General features: G+C 38.9%; 1 protein-coding gene across 1 annotated transcript in view; it reads right to left on the reverse strand.

Moving 5' to 3' along the window:
• Nucleotides 1-1,474: 1,474 nt before the first annotated feature.
• The window catches only part of LOC139462046 (N-acetylglucosamine-6-sulfatase-like), a 53,864-nt gene continuing 30,758 nt past the window's right edge, over nucleotides 1,475-24,580 (reverse strand). The window contains exons 10-12 of the mRNA XM_071243548.1: nucleotides 23,942-24,154; nucleotides 22,219-22,374; nucleotides 1,475-1,639 (exon numbers count right to left, since the gene is read on the reverse strand). Coding sequence (XP_071099649.1) covers nucleotides 1,475-1,639; nucleotides 22,219-22,374; nucleotides 23,942-24,154 — 534 coding nt within the window. The remainder of the gene's footprint in view (nucleotides 1,640-22,218; nucleotides 22,375-23,941; nucleotides 24,155-24,580) is intronic.

The raw sequence follows: 24,580 nt of genomic DNA on the forward strand, positions 1-24,580 counted from the left end.
CTGAGGCAAATGATGCAGTGTCGATATTCCGCATCCATGTTCACCATAGATGGAATGGAGAACATTGATAATCGAAGATGCTAAAGATAATAATATTTGAAAACGCGAAAAACTGATTATGTCCTCTTACAATTAAGAATTAAATAAATTAAATGTGTAATTATTATATATTTAGATATGTAATTACCTCCACTGAAACATATCCACAAAGTACCCATTAGGTAAAAGCACACATTTCGATATAAATGCATTATTGAATAAAGTTTAGTTCAAAAGGTACTCTATGCATGCATTAACCTGGAAACTGCTGACAAACCATGAAAAAACAATAAACCATTGAGTTATTTCCACTTTTGACAAACATCAAACACCCTATGACCTAATAATCATTTTGTTGTGGCCTTATATTTATTACTACCATGAAATGTATGTTTCCATGAATAGTTATGTTCGGTCATGGGTCATGACTATGGTAATCGCTACGGCAAACAATGCTCAATCAGGATCAGGAATTGTCTTTTGAAGTGTAGAGTTGGTCACGCACCACTATTCACAGTCTACTCCGATATATGCTATTTGATCACCATCTGGAATTTGAACATCATCTTAACAATCGGAAACTGTTTTGGGGTTAGAATTAAAATATCGCAACCTACCAATCAAACAACATGGCTGGCCAATCAAAACGTCCGAAGTGGAACAAAAATCCGACATTTTGTCAGACATCAAAACTTAATATTGTAATAACGATATTATTCAAATCATTTAACAACATTTACCACCAACACGAATCGATATGTTCCTGAACGACCTTGAAGATTCATTATTGGAATAAACTACCAAGTGCTACTCGTGTTATATTGTTTTTACACCATTCTTACCGATATGAGTCGAACTATTGGTTGAGTCGAACTTAATGATGTGATAGACTTTGACTTATCCCCCAAAAGATTCTATCACATCATTATCTACGGTGTATTAAACACATTTCATCCGCTTGCTTGTGTCCAATTCCATTCTAAGACGTTATCGGTTGAATATTTTGATGACAACCTCATGTTCTATGAGGTGGCACTGATAGTATAAAGGCACCGCAATTCGCTGTCCAAAGTGACATGCAAGATCATGGATTCGAATCCCACTTGATTATGATTCTGGTTTTGTCACCGCCATACCCATGCCCGCGGGGTTTTACGACTCAGACAGTGGTATATGTCCAAGACCATTTGGGGCTTTCCTCCCACATCAGGTTGACACGCCGTGATATAAACGTAGTTGAGCTGAAACCGGCGTTAAACTACGCACTGTCCCTTACACGAAAAGTCGGTAAAACACGATCTATGTAAAACTTATTTTATTGAAATAATAGAAATAAGCAATTTTCTCATTTATTGTTACAGGTATCTTCCATTACAAAAGAAACACAAGTGTATGTTAAACTGAACAGTGTTGTGTTAAATGGGTGACCAATGGATTATCTGATGTGGTGTGAATTTGCACCGTGGCATGAATCTCCCGTGCATATCTTCATCACATTAAGGTTCGTTTTAAGGACTGCAAGGATCTCAGGGCTTGCTTGGTGGACTATGTTCGTCAGCTCATACCGGTCTTGTTTCAGGTCATACAGCTCCTGGAATCTCTGAAACAATCAGGGGACATAATGACATTCGTTAGCCTATCGCTAGCTTGTTGCACTATGTTCGTTAGCTCATACCGATCTTGCTTCAAGTTATACACCTCCTGGACACTCTGAAACAATCGGGGGACATATTGACATTCGTTAGCACTTCGCTAGCTTGATGCATCGTGTTCGTCAGCTCATACCGTTCTTGCTTCAAGTTATACGGCTCCTGGAATCTCTGAAACAATCGGGGGACATAATGACATTTGTTAGCCTATCGCTAGCTTGTTGCACTATGTTCGTCAGCTCATACCGATCTTGCTTCAAGTTATACACCTCCTGGACACTCTGAAACAATCGGGGGACATATTGACATTCGTTAGCCTATCGCTAGCTTGGTGCACTATATTCGTCTGCTCATACCGGTCTTGCTTCAAGTTATACACCTCCTGGAAACTTTGTAACAGTCGGGGTAAATATAGACCGATGACATATTTAATATACTAGGACACAATATTTAATTGAACCCCTCAATATATTCTGAAATGATCGCCCTAGTAAAGTCCTTATTCGGTCTATGTCCCGTGTGCATCGATGCAGGCACGACATCTGCTGGGCAAACTGGAAACTAAACGCCGGATTATCTCCCGTTGATCTTTCGCCATTTCGCCTTCCCAGGGAACTGCTCTGGGATCACTGACGTCGATTGCGAACCAGAACACCAAAAATGTGTTCAATCGGTGACATGTCTGGAGATTTGGCTGACCAGAACAATATTGTGACACCTTGCTTTCTCAGACGGTCGAATTCCAATACGAGCTCTGTGAGGACGTGTGTAGTCATACCGGAAAGCAATATGTTCTGACCAATGCACTGGGCAGATAGGATGACCATTGGACCTGAAATGTTGACCGGTTATATTCCTTTGCAAGATCATCAGATCCACCCCGTTGACGTAATTGATGCTTCAAGGTTATTACGTTTACCCAACCAAATATTGCGACGTTTATTGGCACATGCGTGTAGCCAGGATATGGGATTGCCTAAAAGTCGGGCCAAGAAATGTCGGGCCGGGCCGGGCCGGGCCAGCGGGTAATGCTAAAAATGGATTGCAGAATAATAAAACGAAACTTGCATATCTAGGCAGATCTCAAATGTCCAGAAACGGATAGTTTTGCTCATTTAATTGAGTTTGAATCAAAATGTATCTTCAGCAATGTAATAAACTGATAATTATAGCTACATACCGAGAGTTCATACCGAAAAGTCAGTGTCTTGACTGTGTCTTTACTTTGATGAGAAGGTTTCTCACCGACCTTAGCGTGCAGGGGTATGATGTCCTGGGCAGGAATTCGAAATGACAGTGTTTTGACTACTCTTCTTTCATTAATTAACGTGTTGGCATACCTAATTAACCTTTACTAATTCATGTTAAACCAACACAGGATGTTTTCTGCAAGTGGATATTCGCGAATGTCATAGGACACATACTTTACATCTATAGACTAACTATAATATCATATCTACCTATATAACACTTTAGTGTCTCATATTGCAGTAGCAAACACGGTGCTCAAAAGTGAAGCCCTTTTCCCTCTATATTCTCTCTATCAGAAGTGTTTGGCTTGTGTTGGGTCCGACTTGGCCCGGGCTGTCAAACTCAACTTAAACCTCACAGATCTATCTTTAAATGTGTTTACATCTATAGACTAGTGTTATATCTACCTAAATACCACTTTATAGTGTCTCAGAACGCTGTACAAGAGGCTCAAAGTGAAGCCCTTTTCCCTCTACATTCTCAACATAGTCTCTATCAGAAGTGTTTGGCTTGTGTTGGGTCCGACTTGGCCCCGGCTGTCAAAATCAACTTTAAACACACAGACGTATCTTCAAATGTCTTTACATCTATAGATTAGTGTTATATCTACCTATATACCACTTTATAATGTCACGGTACATCGTATTTAAAGAAAACAAGGGGCTCAAAGTAAGTATTTCTACTGTATTTTCTTAAGAAAATCTCTGTCAGAAGTGTTGGGTCCGACTTGGCCCGGGCTGTCAAAATCAACTTTAAACACACAGACCTATCTTCAAATGTGTTTACATCCATAGATTAATGTTATATCTACCTATATACCACTTTATAATGTCACAGTTTATCGCATTTAAAGAAAACCATGAGTTCAAAGTAAAGCCCTTTTTCCTCTACAATCTCAACATGACTAGTATTATATCTACCTATATAACACCTAATAATGTTGCACGATAACTCAAAGAAAACTGGTCTGTTAAAGTCGAGCACTTTCACTGTATCTTCTCAAGAAAATTTCACCAAATGTGTTGGAGTGAAGTATACTCTTTAAAGTGAAGCCCTTTTTTCATGGTATGTGTCTGGTCGGAAAATCCCTTGCTTTTACCTAATCCGTCGTGGGTTTTTTCAAGGATCATACTCACAGGGTAACAATTGGAGAAGGTAAGGTGAGACACTTTGCATTTCAGGATAAACCTCTCCCTCAACCCTGCTTAATGCTTCTATTATCTATGAGTGTGTTTAGGAAAACAGGATTATCTGAGACAGTTGTAATCTGCCATACCGCGAGAATACGTGCTGCATCTCCGAGCAGCTCGTTCTGTGAAAACACACTTCTCCTGAACCTGACTTGGACCACTCAGTATTATTGTCGTGATGGTTAAAAGACGCCATAAATTAAAGTTCTCTATATATCTAGCAACTTTTTTTATATAAGCAGTTGCAGTTTGTACCCCAAGCGAGCAACACCTCCCAAGCCAGCACAGAGCATTGCCTGATAGCCAGCCAAGGAGAACTCCAACATCGGTAATTATCACGTCATCCTTTCAGCCTTATTCACATACTCTTACAATCACTCTCACCGTTTGTTTGTTTGTTGTTTAACGCCGAACCTAGCAGTGTTCCAGCTACAGGACAGCGGTTTGAAAATAAACGAGTCTTGGCCAGACAATCAGTTGCAGTTTGTACTCCCAGCGAGCAACACTTCCCAAGCCAGCACAGAGCATTGCCTGATAGCCAGCCAAGGAAACTCCATCATCGGTAATTATCACGTTATCCTTATTCACATACTCTTAAAATCACTCTCACCGAATTAATCATAAAACCCGTAAATCCTTAAAAAACAACAACACTAAATAACCAACACCTTATCCTACCCAATCTCCCTAACACAGCTCGCACTCATTTCTACTCACACCCACGCCCACCACTCAAACACACCCTTTGACCCAACTCCTAAAAGCAAAAAACACCTAATCCCCCCTTCTCCTAAACACAACGCTCGCTCTTTCCTACTCACCACCCACGCCCACCACTCACATACCTCCACTCCTTCGACTAAATATCTCTTAATCCCCGCTTTCCACTTGTCTCACCTTATCCCAGCCTTCCAGAATCAAACTTAATCTTCAATAAATAATCCATTTCCCAAACCCTCCTACTAAAACCAACAACAAATAACCACCGCAACCTCCTCCGCCTCCTAAACGCAAATCACCAAGTAAAAACAACAAACCAACTCACCTCCCCAAAACACTCCACCACCACTCACCACAACACACGCTCTCCAACACAACACCCAAACAATATGACTGACACCCGCAACGCCACACTCGCAGACATTCCAGCTCCTTACTCACCCACGCCTGCGGAAGCGCACAACACTTCTGGGAGGTCACTCGAAAACATCGTCCCGACCGAGTATGGCGAAAACACGACATACACCACCCCAACCAAACCAGCTAACTCGCCACCACAAAACACCAAAAAACGCAAACTCGACACATCCACTCCACCTCCATCGCCAACACCCTCCCCGGCCGCCTTCCTCACCACCTTCGCCCTCTACTTCTTCTCAGCAGGCTCAGGCACCACTCTCTCACTAGAACTTTCGGCAGACAAAATAGGACTTTGGTTCAAAAGACAAAAAATAAATTACAACAATATTAAAAAAGCCAACAAAGGATACCAGATAATCTTTCCTAACCGAGAATCTTACAACGCAGCAAATAAAATAACTCAAATATTCCACGTCACGGTAATCAAACAAACACCTAATTGGCAACAATATACACGAGGCGTAATTAGGGTTAACCCAAGGGAAACAACTGAGGACTTACAATTATACTCTCTAGAAGCTAACATAAACCAAGACCAAAACCCTCAACCCCTAATCACCAGCACGCGCAGAATAACCTCAACTAGAAACGGAAAAACGGTCCCAACCTCCATTGTCATAATCAACTTTAAAAAAAACGCTAAATTCCCTGAAGCCCCCAAACACATATCCTTCGGAGCCCACACCAACTTAGAAGTCAAACCCTATATAAAGCAGGTTAAGCAATGTTCAAAGTGCCTCAAATACAACCACACTGCTTCCCAATGCACCTACCCTAAAACTAAATGTAAAAAATGCGCACAAACAGACTGCCCAGGCACATGCACACCCTGGTGCATCCACTGCAAATCCACCCAACACACCTCACTTTCAAACCAATGCCCACACAGACACACACTCACCCAGCAGGCCAACAAACACATAAACATAGAAACGGCTAAAATCCAAACACGAAAATTTGCTACACCTGCATCTAAACCACTCCTCCCTACACCACACCCAAACACCATCCCACAAACAAACACCACACCCATAACCGACAGCTCTGTCTGGGACCCCTACCGAGAAACCGCACCCACCTCACACACACAAGCAGCCACTCAACCAACCACGAACCCTCCCAAAACATCAACCCCCGCATGCAAAACAAACCTCAAAATGACCACCACAACACGACCCTCATCCAAGCACCCTACAGCCCATATGGCAACAACGCTCTCCCACAAGCAAGCACAACAACAAAACACAAACACTAAGAAAACATCAGCTACACCCATCCCGCCAACACCTTCACAACCCTCCACATCACATGCCTCCCCCATGGAAACTCAACCAGCTAAACCTAATCCAACCCACGGCGAAGATTTCTCCACTACTGAGGAAACAATAGACACTACTCCAACTAAAACAAACCAAACTTCCCAACCAGCCAACACCCCAAACCTAAATAACCTCACCTTACTCCTAGCATATATGCATAGTCAAAACTCACCAAAAGCTAGTATGGAATCCTTCCACAAAGTAGCTTTCAATCTAAAATTAACCGATCTTCCCTTCTTCCTCTTTAACCTCCATCTAAAAGAACTCACCGAATAAAATAAAAACTAAAAACTAAATCACCAATCACCCGAAACCAATAATGGAAGGACTAAATATTTTTCAGTGGAACGCCAACGGACTCACCTCCCACGGCCATGAACTAAAAACTAAATTTAAACTAAATAAAGGCCCTCACATTGCTTGTATACAGGAAACCAAATTCTCAAAAAAATCGAAATTCACACTACCTAACTACAACTCAGTTAGAACTGACAGAGCTAAACCGAAAACAAGAAGAGCCGCAGGAGGACTAATCATATTTATCAGGGAAGATATAAATTACGAAGAAATAAAAATAGACACGCCAAACCTAGAAGCCAACGGCATTAAAATCACATTAAATCACCGAAACATAAACATCATAAATATTTACCACTGGGCGGAACAAAAAGTCCAACCTGAGGATCTAAACAAACTACTCAAAATAAGCGATAAATCTACTATATTCCTAGGAGACTTTAACGCTCACCATCCTACATGGAGCATAGATGATAAAATAGATAATCATGGCAAATTAATCTCCGAATGGATAGAAACAAACGACCTAGTACTCCTTAATAGCAACCAACCCACGAGGTACGATAAGATAAACAAAAAAATGTCGGCTATCGACCTAACCATATGCACCGCAGATCTAGCCCAAAGCACTCAATGGGAAGTACACGACGTCCCGCTAGGTAGCGACCACTTCCCCATAAACATAACCATAGGAAATACAAACGTACCAATCCAAACAGAAAACCAAGAACCAAAATTCCATTACAACAAAGCTAACTGGGACCAATTCCAAGATATCTGCAACGAAGCTAACTTAAACGAAATAGAAAATAATGATCCAGAAACCTATTGTAAAAACCTAACAGACTATATAATAAACGCAGCCAAAACCTCCATCCCCTTCAAAACATCTAAGACAGGCAAACCGACGGTACCATGGTGGAATGAGGAAATAGAACAGACTAGACGAAAACGTAAATCAGCCTTCAATAAAGCAAAACGCGACTACAAATATTTAAACATAGCCCACGAACTAAACCACCAGGTTCAAAAACTAGTCCAAATAGCCAAAAGTAGAGACTGGAAAAAATTCTGCGAAGGTATAAATAACCGTACAGATGCCAGAACGGTCTGGCGCAAAATCCACGCCATTAGAGGCTTAAAACGACATAAAAAAAACCCTAACATTAACAACTCAACCAACCCCGCCCAAAAAGCAAATAATCTCGCCAACCACTTTTCGGCCGTTAGCAGTAACAGCAACTTCAGCCAAAAATTCCAAGATAAACTTAAAACAGAAAACAAACCCACAAAAGAACCAAACAATAACAATCTAGAAATAAATCAACCCTACACAATGGAGGAGCTCCTCTACGTAATCCAAAACAGGAAAAAGGGCACAGCCCCAGGATTAGACCTAACCTCTTACCAAATAATTAAAAAACTCCCCCTAAAACTGCTCCAGGCACTACTCAAACTATACAATCTCATCTACCTAAACGGACAGGTTCCTACTCCCTGGAAACAGGCCCTAGTCATACCAATCCCTAAACCTAATAAACCAGCTAATCAAGCTAACTCATATAGACCAATATCCCTAACTTCAAACTTATGTAAAGTAATGGAATCAATGGCTAAAAATAGATTACAACATTACTTAACCCAAAATAACACCATAAACCCAGATCAAAGCGGTTTCACTCCTGGCCGCTCAACCCTAGATAACCTCGCCCGACTAGAACAAGATATTAAGACAGGACAACTAAATAAACAATATACCACAGGCATCTTCTTAGACTTCTCTAAAGCTTTCGACATGGTATGGCACGATGGGCTAATACAAAAACTTAAAAAAATAGGACTCAAAGGTCAGATAATAAACTACATCCAGGACTTCCTAAACAATCGTAAAATAACCGTGTGTATAGACCAAACTCTATCGGACCAATGTCCCCTAGAAAATGGCACTCCACAGGGCAGTATCCTCAGCCCCACCCTCTTCAATATAATGATAAACGATCTATTCGAGGGTCTATCCCCTAAAGTAAACACATCAAAATTCGCGGATGATGGAGCCATCTGGATCCGCACTAAAAGCATGAAAATGGCCAAAAATCTACTCCAAAAATCTCTTAATAAAATACAACAATGGGCTGACAAATGGGGCTTCTCCCTTAACTCAGAAAAAACAACAGGAATAGTATTCAAACATAAAAACATGAAACCCGCCTCCCCAATCCTCCAGCTAAACAATCAAACAATCAAATTTCAAAAACAAACCAAATTCTTAGGACTTATTTTCGATGAACATCTCACCTGGGATGCTCACATCCAAAACCTAACAACTAAATGCAGTAAAGACCTAAACACCCTAAGATGCCTAACTGGCTCTAACTGGGGAGCCTCCAAAGATACTCTCCTCTCTCTCTACATATCCCTAATTAGATCAAAACTAGACTACGGCTGCGCCATATACAACACCCTAAACAACTCTCTATCTAAAAAACTTGACTCAATACAATATCAGGCTCTCAAACTCATTACACGCACCCAACATGGCACCTCCTACACCTCACTTCAGGCCTTAACAGGAGAAATGCCACTAAGTCTACGCAGGGAACAGCTAAGCTTAAATTTCTGGGCCGCGTCCCAATCAAACCCTCTCATCCAAAACTTAATAAACCAAAACATCAGCCCTAAAAACCAAGCTCTAGCTCGTAAACACCCCTTACTTACCCCAATATCCCAAAGAATAACAAACTACCTAAATGAACACCAAATTAAAAATCTTAAACAAAACTGCAAACAATCAAATATCTTCACCCCTAAACTTAAAATACCCAAAATAGACACAACACTAGCTAGCCAAATAAATAAACAAACCGACCCAAACATAGCTAAAACTACCACACTAGCATACATACACAAAAATTGGCCAAATTGGTGTCACATTTACACGGACGGATCCTCAGATCCGACCTCCAAACACACGGGTTTCGGAGTCCATACCACACAACCAACTAAAACCACACAATCCTTCCGACTCCCAAATAACCAATCAATATTCACGGCCGAACTAATGGGCATGGCCTCAGCCCTCCACAATCAAGAATCCAAAAACAACCAAAAAATCCTAATACTTACTGACTCCCTAAGTGGACTACAAGCCCTCCAAAACAAAAATACCAAAAACCGACCTAAATTAATAAATCAAATACTTAAAAGCTCCAACGACCTAACAAAAGCAGGCAAACAAATAACCTTCTTGTGGATACCCGCCCACGTAGGAATATACGGTAATGAAAACGCCGATAAAGCAGCTAAACTATCCCTCAAAATCCCAGAAATAAGCTTAAACTTACCCATCTCAAAATCAGAAATTAAAAGTGTAAACAAACAAAAAATCACAAAAAAATGGCATAACCTATATCTAAACTCAAATAGCCAAATCAAAAGAGTGCTCAGCAAACCACTAACCAAACCAAAAATTCTCCATCCATCCAAAAAAATCGACAGAGTAATCACTAAACTCCAAACAGGACACACCAACCTAAATAACCACCTAAAAAAATTTAAAAAACACACTACAGGTAACTGCCCACACTGCAAACAACCAGAAACCCCAGAACACGCACTCATCCACTGCACACACTACCTAACACATCGAACCGCATTACAAACCACCCTCAATCTAAACAAGGCTCTCACTCTAGAAGCAATACTAAACCCACAAAATAAACTAGAAAACTTCAAGGCCTTAGGCGTATTCTTAATAAAAACGGAACTAATAAAACGCATCTAAAACCATAATAACCTACCAAATCAAAATCACAAAAACAAACAATCATCCACCATACCCAGCTCCCTTAGTTCTCCTCCCCAACCCCATCGGCATCTATTCCAAATCTCAAAATTCCCAATTTCTATATAAGCAACCCCTAAAGCCCCCTCTTGGGTTGCACAGACCACCCTCGCCCCTTTCGGAAACACATTAAATGGCCTGGCCGGGCCCGTGTGCGAAATACGCGTCAGTCGGAAAGCGCACGTTAAATCTCCAAAGTAAGTAAGTAAGTAAGTATATAAGCAACCCCCCAGACCCCCCAACAAACCAGGCCCCCCTCATGGAGGACTAGGTCTGTTTATCAAAAACACCATCCAGTACAAAGAACTATCTATCCCAACTCCTAACCTAGAAGTCCTGGCGGCTAACATCACTATTAATGACACTAAAATAACTGTAATTAACTGTTATCACACCAAAACCAAACCGTTTAACCCTGAAGATTTAGAAACTCTTTCCAAATTCATAGGCCCAAACACCCTCATTCTAGGAGACTTTAATGCATACCACCCACTGCGGGGCACTAAAAATTATCAGGATAAATTTGGAAAACTTATTTTAGAAAGGTTAGACACCAAAAACCTCATATGCTTAAACGATAACAGAGCCACTAGATTCCCTACTACCCATCTACAATCTCCCACTGCAGTGGACTTATCCATTACCAACCCCCAACTCTTCCAAAAGCTCACATGGGACCCACACAATGACACATGGGGCAGAGATCACTTCCCCATAAAAATCTCTATTAACATCCTCCCCGACAAATCCCCATCTGACCCCAACCCCACCTCTGATTGCTCTAAACAAACTAAATTCAACTTTACTAAAGCTGACTGGCAGGAATTCGCCACATTATGCAATAAAATAGACACACATAACATACACAATACTGACATCGACATCTTCAATACAAACCTCAGCAACACACTATACAATATATCCATTAAATGCATTCCCACAACCAAAATAAATCCCACACATAATACAGTACCATGGTGGAGCCCTGAAATAATACAATCTAGGAAACAAAAAAAAAAAGCTCTCAACAAGGCGAAACATGATCGAACTAAACTCCATTTGGCCCATAAACAAAGAAATCTTACCAAAGAACTGATAAAGGCAGCCAAAAGAACCCACTGGCAAACTTTTACATCAACCTTGAAGATGGGCAAACAAAATTCAAAAATTCTATGGAAAAAACTTAAAGCAATAAAAGGCAATACCAAATCTTTCAACATGCCCAATTTTCCCTTACTTAAAACAGACAAAGAAAAGGCTTATGCCATGGCTGCCCATCTCTCGGCCGTCAGCAGCTCCGCCAATCACTCCAAACACATACAAGACACTATAAACACCCAACCTGCATTTCAAACCAGATCACCACTCTCACATCTTGCTATAAATAAACTCATTAACATCCACGAACTTCAAACCGCCTTAAAAAGTAAAAACACAGCCCCAGCCACAGGAATAGACAACATAAGTTATAAAATTCTCAATCATGTCCCCATCAAAATTCAAAAACTAATACTTCAACTATATAATCAAATTTGGACTTCTGGCCACCTCCCCAAAACATGGAAAAATGCATTAGTGGTGCCAATTCTAAAACCAGGGAAATCCCCAAATGACCCTGATTCTTATCGACCCATCTCCCTCACATCTCACCTATGTAAAATCTTGGAAACAGTAATAAACAACAGACTAAAGCATAAAATACAAAACAATAGCCTTATAAAAGAGGACCAGAGCGGTTTTACAGCAAACAGACAGACCCTAGATCACATTTTAAATTTAGAACATGATGTTAGGACAGCCCAAGCACAAAAACAATATACTGTGGCCATTTTTATAGATTTTTCAAAAGCGTTCGATATGGTTTGGCAACAAGGCCTAATTCAAAAACTTTTAGATAAAGCCATTGATGGAAGAATTCTAAATTTCATTCACTCTTTCTTAAATAACAGAAACATAAGAGTAAAGTCAAACAACACCCTATCAGACCCTCACATTCTTGAAAACGGCACCCCCCAGGGATGTATCTTGTCCCCCACCCTATTTTATCTAATGATTGATGACATATTCCCATCTACCCCAAAAAATACTACTACAGCAAAATTCGCTGATGATATATCATTTTGGTCGTCATCAACATCCATAAAACAAATTGAAACAAGAATCAAACCAACTCTCTCGAAACTAGAAAACTGGTCTTCCCAATGTGGGTTCAAAATTAACACCAAAAAAACCATCGGCATTGTTTTCAAAAAACCCTTTATGACAAATTTAACACCCAAACTTACACTTCATAAAGAAAATATTAAATTTCAAAAAGAAGCAAAATTCCTAGGATTCACATTTGACCAACACCTTACAAGGGCTCCCCACATCAATAACGTGGTCAACTCCTGCCAAAAAGATATCAATCTATCAATCAATCTCACTGGGGAGCTGACAAACAAACACTATTAAACATATACAAAACTCTTATCCAAGCAAAAATGGATTATGCCGCTCCGGTTCTCCACTCTTTAACAGATAAACTGAAAAAAAGCTCAATTCAGTACAATATAAAGCCCTCAAGAAAGCCCTGGGGACTAGAAATGGCACCTCCGTAAATACCCTACAAATCATCACAGGCATTACATCAATACAACTCAAACGCCACCAATCTATACTTAGTTACTGGGCTGGGACACAACATAACCCTATCTACAAAGAAATACTCCATAAATACAAAAACTCAAGACCAGCTACCCTAAAAAAGTTCAAAAACAAGACAAACATAGCACCCTTCATAACACATCTGCAAAATCTCATTAGAACATACAACCTAGAACATACAACTCACTCGCCCCCAGACAACTCATACATTCTTGACCCCCCCCCCCCCCCCCCCCCCGAAATAGACACATCCCTAACCAAAATATTCAACAAGCAAAACAAACTCACAAACATAGAAAAAGGAACAATATCACTCAACTATATCCATGACAACTGGCCGGAACATACACACATCTACACAGATACATCCTATAACAGTAATAACAAAAAATCAGGGCTGGGTGTCCATACAACACAACCCACACCAAGCACAATACCAATATGCAAACTACACACATACAAACACAGCAGAGCTTTTAGCCATTCTCCAAGCTTACAACCATGCAGAAACAACAAACCATAACAAAATCATCATTATCTCTGATTCATTAAACTCAATAAAACAAATTGCAGACAAATTCTCCAAATCCAGACCCGACTTAATCAAACAAATAATAAACACCCACAAAAAAACTCAAAACAGCAAATAAAACAATAACATTAGTATGGATACCCAGCCATACAGGCATACCAGGAAACGAAATCGCAGATCAAACAGCAAAAATAGCTACAACTGACCAAATACCCACTCTACAATTTCATACAAGCAAAGCCGAGATAAAAACACTAATAACACACAATATAATACAACAAAACTTCAACAATAACATCCAAAAATGTAAGTCTCAATGGATCAAAATGCAAAAACTATACAAACTCCATCCTAGCAGACAAAACTCTAAACAGAATACAAATCAATCAAACTAATTTAAATGCAACACTATTCAAGCAAAACAGACATACAAGCCCAAACTGCATTCACTGCAATACCATAGAAGACATAAAACACATATTCACCACCTGCAGCAAATATGAACAACAACAGTTAACACTATACAACTCTCTACCACCCAGATACAAAAACAATATTACAATGCTATTTAAACCCGGTAACCCACCAGCCACCTACCTACAAATAGCCACCTTTCTCAAGGACACCAACTTAATAGAAAGAATTTAGACCCTCCCAAACAAAATTAGCAAGTAACTCCATATTCACAGCAAAACTCCAGATTCGGATCGGGATCGAAATTCTCAGCGCGGACCGTCCTCTACGACGTCCGCGCCTCAAAATTCTATAACAGATTGTCTACAATGACGTCCGCGCCCCAACCCGTAGCGCGGATTGTCTACTCCGACGTCCGCGCCACAAACCCACATTTCCATTCATTAAAATAATATAGCCGTTTAACCAGCCACCCACCCATAGCCAACAACAACAAGCCCACTGCCAATCACGTCGACACACAGCCTTGCCCCCACAACCCACCCCCCGCGCTAGGCCCCTGTTTTTAACTTAGGTTACCTACCTATATCCACCTTATAATTTATTTTAATTTATTTTTTATTTCATTATTAATAGTTACACATCAGCTTAACTGATTACTTCTGTCACTCTACCTATCTTAGTTACTACACCCCAATAAAACTTGGTTAATATAGGACTTTTTCATCCCTCTTCGGCTCTCTACGGCCACTAAAACCTCAACCTCTCTTCTCATTACTTTATCCCCCCTCACTTACAGTTTTTTGGGCTAGACGTTTATTATTATTCCCACTATTTTATATTTTATAAAAACCGTCTGCCCCGAGTGCAAAATAGTCCGGGGGTTGAAGCGCTCGTAAAATCTCCAAAATATCTATCTATATAAGCAACCCCCAAAGCCCCCTCTTGGGTTGCAAACACCACTTTCGCACCTTTCGGAAACACATTAAATGGCCTGGCCGGGCCCTTGTGCGAAATACCCATCAGTCGGAAAGCGCACGTTAAATCTCCAAAGTAAGTAAGTAAGTAAGTAACTTTGTTTTACAGTCGTGATGTTTAAGATTATTAACCACCCGGGACAAGTCGATCCGACAGGTTGAATGATACGCAGGATGCAAAAGGAGGTATGCTTACACATCATCACGTCATACTGGATTTAATTTAGTTTCTTATTCTAATACTGCTAATCTTTGTCAGTGGCCAGTGAAAGTATCACAAGGGAAAATTCCGATATATACAAAATATACAATTTGTATATATGGTATATCCAAAAATATACAATATTGTATATATGGTATATCCAAAAATATACAATTTTGTATATATGGATAGATTTTACCACTGCTTTACTCAGTTCCTTTTTACTGGATTCACACAATATGTGGTTGATATTGAAAATATTACTAATAATACCGGACAGTATTATTGCATGTGACAAATATACTTTAAAACTATGTTCATTATGACAACTATATTTGGAGTGTTAGAAATAATTGGCATTTATTCATGTTGACAGCATTTTACATAATAAAGAAATAGAAGATTTCAGCAGACTGTTAGATATATAATACGTCCGCCTACTGTTTACAAATAAGATGATCTATACATACAAGTAGTTCAGAGTAGTTTTAAACAGTGACGGTAAAATAAATGTATCGTGAATAGCGGCAAATATGAATATATACAATTTAATATATATGTTTCTGTTATGTCATGGTATGTTGATTCTGAATCTAAAATATTGCTTGATATTGTTTGCCAAACAGTTGTATGCACTGTCCATCGTGATACTTCAACTTAAGTATATAAAAAAAGATGTTTGTTTAGACATGCGTTCATTGTAAACAACGGCGTGTTTTCGTTTGCTGGTTAGCTTTTACAGGTCAAAAACAAAGTTAATCGCATTACTTTCGTGACGCATTTTAGGCCTGTCATACAGTTCCTGAAACAAATATATCCAATACAGCCGATGCAAGTCAATCATATTTGGCAAGACTAGATTACTGCAGTTATATATTTTATCAATATAATCAAACAATTGTATTTATTTTTGTAAAATATGTTCATTTCAGAAACTAGATGTTAATCTAGCCTGCGGTCTAAACTCGCATTAATTTGGTTACACGTTTCATGATTTACAGTATTCGTGAAGAATATGTAACAGTTAGCCACAATTAGAGCCTTTGGTAGGAGTAGAGGGAATGATAAGCATAGACTTGCAAAGTACATACTTACGTGTATAAACTACTATCAAACAGTGAGGATAACAGGTGTTTGCATAGAGGTGAGCGTATCCTGCACCACCGGTGGAACAAACACACGCAAAGGCAAGTTAGTTGTTAAACCCGATTAGCACAAGTCAAAACAGAGAATTTCATCGGATATAACTCCATTTGCTACTTCTGTGGTAGTCACCAATGAACCCATTTATACTTCCAAAAATAGCTTTAACCGTTTTAAAGCTTTTGAGAAATTCAACAGTATGGGTTTGGTCTGACAAAGCAAGAAGCACAAATGGGGCATGTTTCGGCCAATGATTAGAGTATTCTTGCAAGTCTAAGGGTCCAACAGGAGTTATTTCTGCGACATGCTATTTCAAAACCCAAAATTCAGAGGGATATATATGAAAAGAAAAATTGAAATAATACAAATATAAATTCCTTCCAGGTGAAGGCTATCACTTGATACCAAATTAACAATGCAGATTTTAGTCAATGACACATGTCTGGGGGTAGAAGTTCATCTCTGTCGCCATGCTATGGTATTTCTGGAAAGGAAAGTTAATTTACAAAGTTGTAATATACGTGAAAGGCTTAATGTTGCTGATTAAGCGCAAAGATATAAACTCTAACTGACTGCTCAGTAACATTCATATAATATTAGTAGTATTCAAATAAGTGTACTTGTTCTAGGTGTGTGTGACGTGGATACATATATATATATAAGCGTATAGAAGAAACGTCAACAAACTTGTAACTATGTATAAAATAATAAATAAGCCATGTCCTTCATATGTAACTGATCTTATACCACCAGCTGTGTCACAGAAGGTCAGTTATAATCTCAGAAACCGCCATGATTTTGTAGTTCCATTTGCACGGACATCTACGTTGAAAAGGTCTTATATTATAGATACATTAGGCCAATGGAATAATCTATCATCAGGAATCAGGGATAGTCCGTCAATATCTTATTTTAAAGCTGTCGCATCTGAGCAGCATACATCACCACCTATGCACTGTAATTGCGGTGAGAGATCTACAAACATATTGCACACTAGATTGAGACACAATTGTAGCACACTAAATTCCAACCTGTTTCGTGTTAATTATCTGATACTATTTCCTGTAAATGCGGAGCTCCTTGTGAAACTTCATTCCATTTCTTCTTCCAATGTACCTTATATGATATTAGGGAGACATTACTGACAGCTATCGATAATCTTGGAGGACAAAAAACTCTAAATAGTATTCTTTTTTGTGATCCAAACTTAGATGTTTTCCTGAATACAAAAATATTCTTGTCTGTACACAAATTTATAGAAACGACTAACAGATTCAGTAGCTAGTATATCATTGTTTCCAAACTGTTAATCATTAATATTGTTAAATCTATATACAACACTAACATGTATAATATTAGCATATGTATGAGATGCACACTGTCTTCACTTTCCAGCACATTGTACATATCCTTCATATGAGCACTGTATATAAATTTATATTGCGCACTATGTTTCCACAATGTGATGCTTCAACTTTTAATTGTTAATTTTCATTATGCAATATTATGTATAACTGTATATATGGAGAAGGTGGTAATAAGTGCTGCACTTGTTCCGTATCCCTTTGTCTTTTTGGACAATACAATATGTTTAATAATAATAATAATAATAATAATTATAATAAGCAACCAATGTATTATGATCAGGGTCCATTAGTATCCCTTCAGCAAGTGCGAATCAGGTCCTAACACATCTGTTTTGTCATGTATCACGCGCTATACAGTCGAACCTCGCTTATCCGGACAATTGCTTTTTCTAAAATGTTGTCCGGATAAACGAGTTTCTGGATATCTGAATACCTTGTTATCTGACCAGAAGTCCTTCCCCTACCTCAATTCTACCGAGGCATATGTGAAATGAATGGCAAAAATATGATTTATGAAGGATCGACCAATTACTAATAAAATACATTGTGCTGTACAGACCTACGCAGCATGCTGTGACAGCGCACTGCATTATTGAAACGGCTGAAGAAATGCATATGTAGTCTAGTTTAGACTATGCACTTGTTTTGAGTACAGATACGACGGCGAGGTTGGGGCAACCTGACACACATGAGCACTAACAGCCATGTTTACCTGTACTAGTTGAGAGCCAAGATTGAAGTCATTCATGTGTGAAAAATGTTGTCGAGGCATCTGAACATCTTCTTTGTCGAATTGCATTATTAAAGTACATTAAGATGAGACATCATATACATTCATATATATTTGTTGAGCACGAAACCTTGAAGTGTAGCCAGGACATGTCCAAGAAACTAAGGGTGGCCATGTAGCTTCAATATCTTATAAATTATATCACTGAACATGGGTCAAGGTGTATTCAGTAAACAAAGATCTGAAGGGCTGTATTTCCTTCATCGAACACACTATGCGTTCATCACAGTTTGTGACGGATTACGGATACGAACGAACTAGCACTTGTTTGGCAGGTAGGTTTTGTTAAGATTTTTTATCTTGTTCTCTCTCTACCCTCTACTTCCTTAATCACAATTTAAATCCTAAATAGACTTTCGGGCCTAACACTGTGGCAATTTTAGACCCTCTGTTTCTGTATTTACTTGAGCTCATTTCCCCTAAGGTTTACACATCTCATAAGACTAAGTCATCAATGATGTCAAAGCTGTCTGACATGTTTCTTATGAAGAGTTCATGAAGCTAAACAATGTCCAAGTGACTTAAGCACAAAAATACGCGAACACTTCTGACATAGAATTTCTTAAGAAAATACAGTAAAAATGCTCCACTTTGAGCACCTTGTTTTCTTTAAATACGATGTACCGTGACATAATGAAGTAGGTAGATATAATACTAATCTAAAGATGTGAATCCATTTGATGATACATCTGTGAGGATTAAGTTGATTTTGACAGCCCGGGCCAAGTCGGACCGAACACTTCTGACAGAGATTTTCTTAAGAAAATACAGTAAAAATGCTTCACTTTGAGCACCTTGTTTTCTTTAAATACGATGTACCGTGACTTAATAAAGTGGTATATAGGTAGATATAATACCAATCTAAAGATGTGAATCCATTTGAAGATACATCTGTGTGTTTAAAGCTGATTTTGACCGCCCGGGCCAAGTCGGACCCAACACAAGCCAAACACTTCTGATAGAGACTATGTTGAGAATGTAGAGGGAAAAGGGCTTCACTTTGAGCCTCTTGTTTTCTTTAATTACAGCGTTCTGAGACACTATAAAGTGGTATTTAGGTAGATATAACACTAGTCTATAGGTGTAAACACATTTAAAGATAGAACTGTGAGGTTTAAGTTGAGTTTGACAGCCCGGGCCAAGTCGGACCGAACACTTCTGACAGAAATCTTCTTAAGAAAATACAGTAAAAATTCTTCACTTTGAGTACCTTGTTTTCTTTAAACACGATGTACCGTGACATAATAAAGTGGTATATAGGCAGATATAATACTAATCTAAAGATGTGAATCCTTTTGATGATACATCTGTGAGGTTTAAGTTGATTTTGACAGCCCGGGCCAAGTCGGACCCAACACTTCTGACATAGATTTTCTTAAGAAAATACAGTGAAAATGCTTCACTTTGAGCACCTTGTTTTCTTTAAATACGATGTACCGTGACATTATAAAGTGATATATAGGTAGATATAACATTAATCTATAGATGTAAACACATTTGAAGATACATCTGTGTGTTTAAAGTTGATTTTGACCGCCCGGGCCAAGTCGGACCGAACACTTCTGACATAGATTTTCTAAAGAAAATACTGTAAAAATGCTTCACTTTGAGCACCTTGTTTTCTTTAAGTACAGAGATCTGAGACACTATAAAGTGGTATTTAGGTAGATATTATACTAGTTTATAGATGTAAACACATTTGAAGATACGTCTGTGTGTTTAAAGTTGATTTTGACCGCCCGGGCCAAGTCGGACCCAACACAAGCCAAACACTTCTGATAGAGACTATGTTGAGAATGTAGGGGAAAAAGGGCTTCACTTTGAGCACCTTGTTTTCTTTAAGTACAGCGATCTGAGACACTATAAAGTGGTATATAGGCAGATATAATACTTATCTAAAGATGTGAATCCATTTGATGATACATCTGTGAGGTTTAAGGTGATTTTGACAGCCCGGGCCAAGTCGGACCGAACACTTCTGAAATAGATTTTCTAAAGAAAATACAGTAACAATGCTTCACTTTGAGCACCTTGTTTTCTTTAAGTACAGTGATCTGAGACACTATAAAGTGGTATTTAGGTAGTAGATATTATACTAGTTTATAGATGTGAATCCATTTGATGATACATATGTGAGTTTAAAGTTGATTTTGACCGCCCTGGCCAAGTCGGACCGAACACCTGTGTGACTGTTGAGAGTATAGGGAGAAGAGGTCTACTTTAACCAACGTGTCTGCTTTAAATACGACGATCAGTGACATTATAAAGTGGTATTTACTTATATATTGAACGTTCCTATAAATATAAACACTATGCTCACAGATGGAAATTTGTATCACGATAGCTAGAAGTATTGATACGTTTCAAATCTTACTTCGTTTAACGATTGCTCTTTTACATGTTACCAAGATCAGCGACGCTTACACACTGCTCCACTTTCTGGTTGTCAAGCGATTTACTCCGAATTACTTATTTATGGTGCACGTTTTTGTTTGGTGATTGTTCATTAATGTCATTTGTGTATGTTGCATCAATTATATGAAGATATGATCGCCGATAATGAAGTAATTAGCCAGTAACACTTTGGCCCGTCTTGGCCCGGCCCGGCCCGACTTTTAGGCAATGCCCCAGGATATGTCACAATGGACGGAGTGCTTGAGCGAGTTTATTTCCGCGTTCAGCAACTGTTACTCGTTCTGATAGCTGAAATGGCAGAGGTTCCCTTATATATTGCTTCCTGTATAGGCACACAATAATATGGTTAGCTTACTGCAATATAACCGCCAGCTTATAACGCTCTTTAATAAAATGTAACAAAATCCAATCATGAAGGAAAAGATTATCCAGGCATCGTGAAATCCTGTAATCACGAAGCTTTGCAAAATATAAATGACACCGGGTGTTCGTGAAACAGGTGAGCATGTTTAGAATTCGTCCTAGAAAGTTGACGCAGGAAAACACTGTCAGATCATATACGTCCACGACAAAGGACTTTCTCAAGACATTTGAGGAATACACCAAGGGTGGCCTTCGAACAAAACATAAGTTCAGAGACATTTTAATCGAGAGACCATATCAATAACATTTTTAAGCCATATAATGTTGTTATATCATAGATTATGTTGTTGAGTCACTGATTACCCTGGTTATATTGAAAAGTCCCAGATGTATAGACACATTCTATTTAAATAATAAGACAATGGATCAAATTTTTGTTCAGATTTTACAAACAAAATAAAACTGGTCGCTGAACAGAAATGTTTATGAAGAAAACTGTGTGGATCATCCAAATGGGGAAATTTAATTTTGTAGGTAACAGAACAAACTTTAAACAAAACAAAAAGAATACAATAATAGAATAATGACTACATAAAAGAGTGACAGTTAATAAAAAGCAAATATCAATAATTAAACCTTTCACCTTTGTTTCCATGGTTACCTCAGTCGGGGAGTCATCAGTACTTACATCGTCGTCCTCAAACTCGCAGTATTTGTAGTCGACGCTGTTGCTCCTGTACCTAAGGCAGGTGTGAGTGTTGTTGCGGGAGTCCTGACATACGCAGTGCATCTTGCAGACCTGCAAAACACACCTCACATATTATAACCGATTAATATTTCATTTGATCAATTTTATAAATATAAATTATTTAATAAACGAAAGCTAACACAAAATATGAGCTTTGAATAAGCAAGCTATAATATCCTTTCCTTAAAATGACAAATACATGGATACACTCCGTATTCATAAATCATCTGATTAAATTAATAAATAAAATTATTCTTTAAATGCTTCACTCGTCTAATTATTTATCAAAGGATTTAAATTAACCATATCTTACGGGAGGTAACAGTCAATTCGTTACATTGCGGTTAAAATTGAAAGCGTTCAAATATTTGACTTGACAATTGCGTGGTCGACTAAATAAGTTATATTATTCAGATCGATAATGTTTGGAACGTCACAACGTCAACGTTTCATTGCACGAATATCGCGATACACATTATGCAATAAAGACAGGAGAAAGAGACTAGGTTAAATGTACTGGATGCAAATATATGCCGAGACGTCGAGCCCGTTTCGCCTTATAACTGTCGATCACATTTATGTTTTCGTTCCAATAATACACGATAGAGTGGGGTGTAAACATTCACAGATGACATTGCTCTCAATATCTATTTATATACAACTTGTATATAGATTGGCGTTTGATAGTAAAGCGTCAGCTTGCTGACTTGGTTGATGCATGTCATCGTATCCCAATTGCGAGGATCGATGCTCATGATGTCAATAACTGGATTGTTTGGTCTAGACTCGATTATTTACAGACCGTCGACATATAGCTGGAATATTGCTGAGTGCGGCGTTAAACAACAAACAAACAAATAAACAGCAAAACGTCGTGCAATTTCATTGTTTGTATCTTAATTGATGATTTCCATGTTGCAGTTAATGCAGCCACTATTCATCCTGTTTTCTATTTAAACTATTTTGCCATACTTTCTATAAGTGAGAGAGTGAGGTGAGTATGGTTTTACGCCGGCTTTAACAGTATTCCAACAATATCACGGCGGGGGACACCAGAAATGGGCTTCACACAATGTACCCATGGGAATCGAACCCGGGTCTACGGCGTGACGAGCGAACGCTTTAACCACTAGGCTACCCGACCGCCCCCACTTTCTATAAACGTTTTACGACCGATAATACGGTGTTCGCAACGTTTATTAAGTCACATCAGCATTTAAAATTGCCTACTGCTACTAATAGCAGTAATAAGAACACTCATAATGTGCCATTCCACTAAAGTGAAAGCTCATGGCACTACATTCACTAGTATTACCCCGTTATTACATTAGTATTACCCCGGTCAACGGATCAGTGTGAACTCAGTTTTCATTCTCAGCTTCCTTTGGAGTATACAACCCAAGCTGTCTGTGAGCTGTCTGTCTGTCTGTAGAAGGTTAACAGTGTCATCCTACCGAGTACCCATTCACAACTGGTTAAAGAAACATTTTCCTTCGCGATGATTCGGTAATCAGCAAAATTAGGATTCGTTATAGATTCGCTGAAGCGAACGCAAGATTCTAACACTTTCAATTTCGATGTTTCCACATCAGCTAATACATGGTATCCATTTACAAACCATCATTCCCTGGCCGTTGTACTGGGGACAGTTGGGTACAGAGTCCGACCCCACCCCTGAGTGCTCTGTCAGGAACTGGACTCGAAAGGGGACTCTGGGGTCCTTGGTGCCATTGAGGATTGGCAACAGGGACATACCATCCATCGAAGCTGGAGGCGTGGCACCTGCCAGTTCCAAAAATGTGGGGGCGAGGTCGATGTTCAGAACTGAATCCTACGCGTTGGAAAAAAATCAATTTATTCATCAAGATTCATTTTTCATAAAAGACAGTATCCACAAATCAAAACACCAAACGTCAGAGCTTCCCTTGAACAATTTGGCCCTGATAAAATCTATGTAACAGTATACGAATTGTATGTTGTTAAACCACACAGCTCTCTACAAGATCAGATCAGTGTATGGTAATCATGTTCAAAGATATGCTTATGTAAAAGTATACGCGATGCTCATGCTCCTAGTCACTGGTTTCTCTGGTCCAAACTCTGGTATTCACAGGTGGATGCAATACAGCTGGAAAATACCGGCTGTTGCTTTTCAGTCACTCACATTTAAACGTGGCAACTGAGTAGATAACAATGCAGAGAAACGAGTAAATATAAAACGTCAACGCTAGTGACTAACCATTCTGGAATATCCGCT

The sequence above is a fragment of the Haliotis cracherodii genome, unplaced genomic scaffold (assembly GCF_022045235.1).
Source record: "Haliotis cracherodii isolate W230 unplaced genomic scaffold, xgHalCrac1.p SCAF_15, whole genome shotgun sequence".
Taxonomy (NCBI): domain Eukaryota; kingdom Metazoa; phylum Mollusca; class Gastropoda; order Lepetellida; family Haliotidae; genus Haliotis; species Haliotis cracherodii.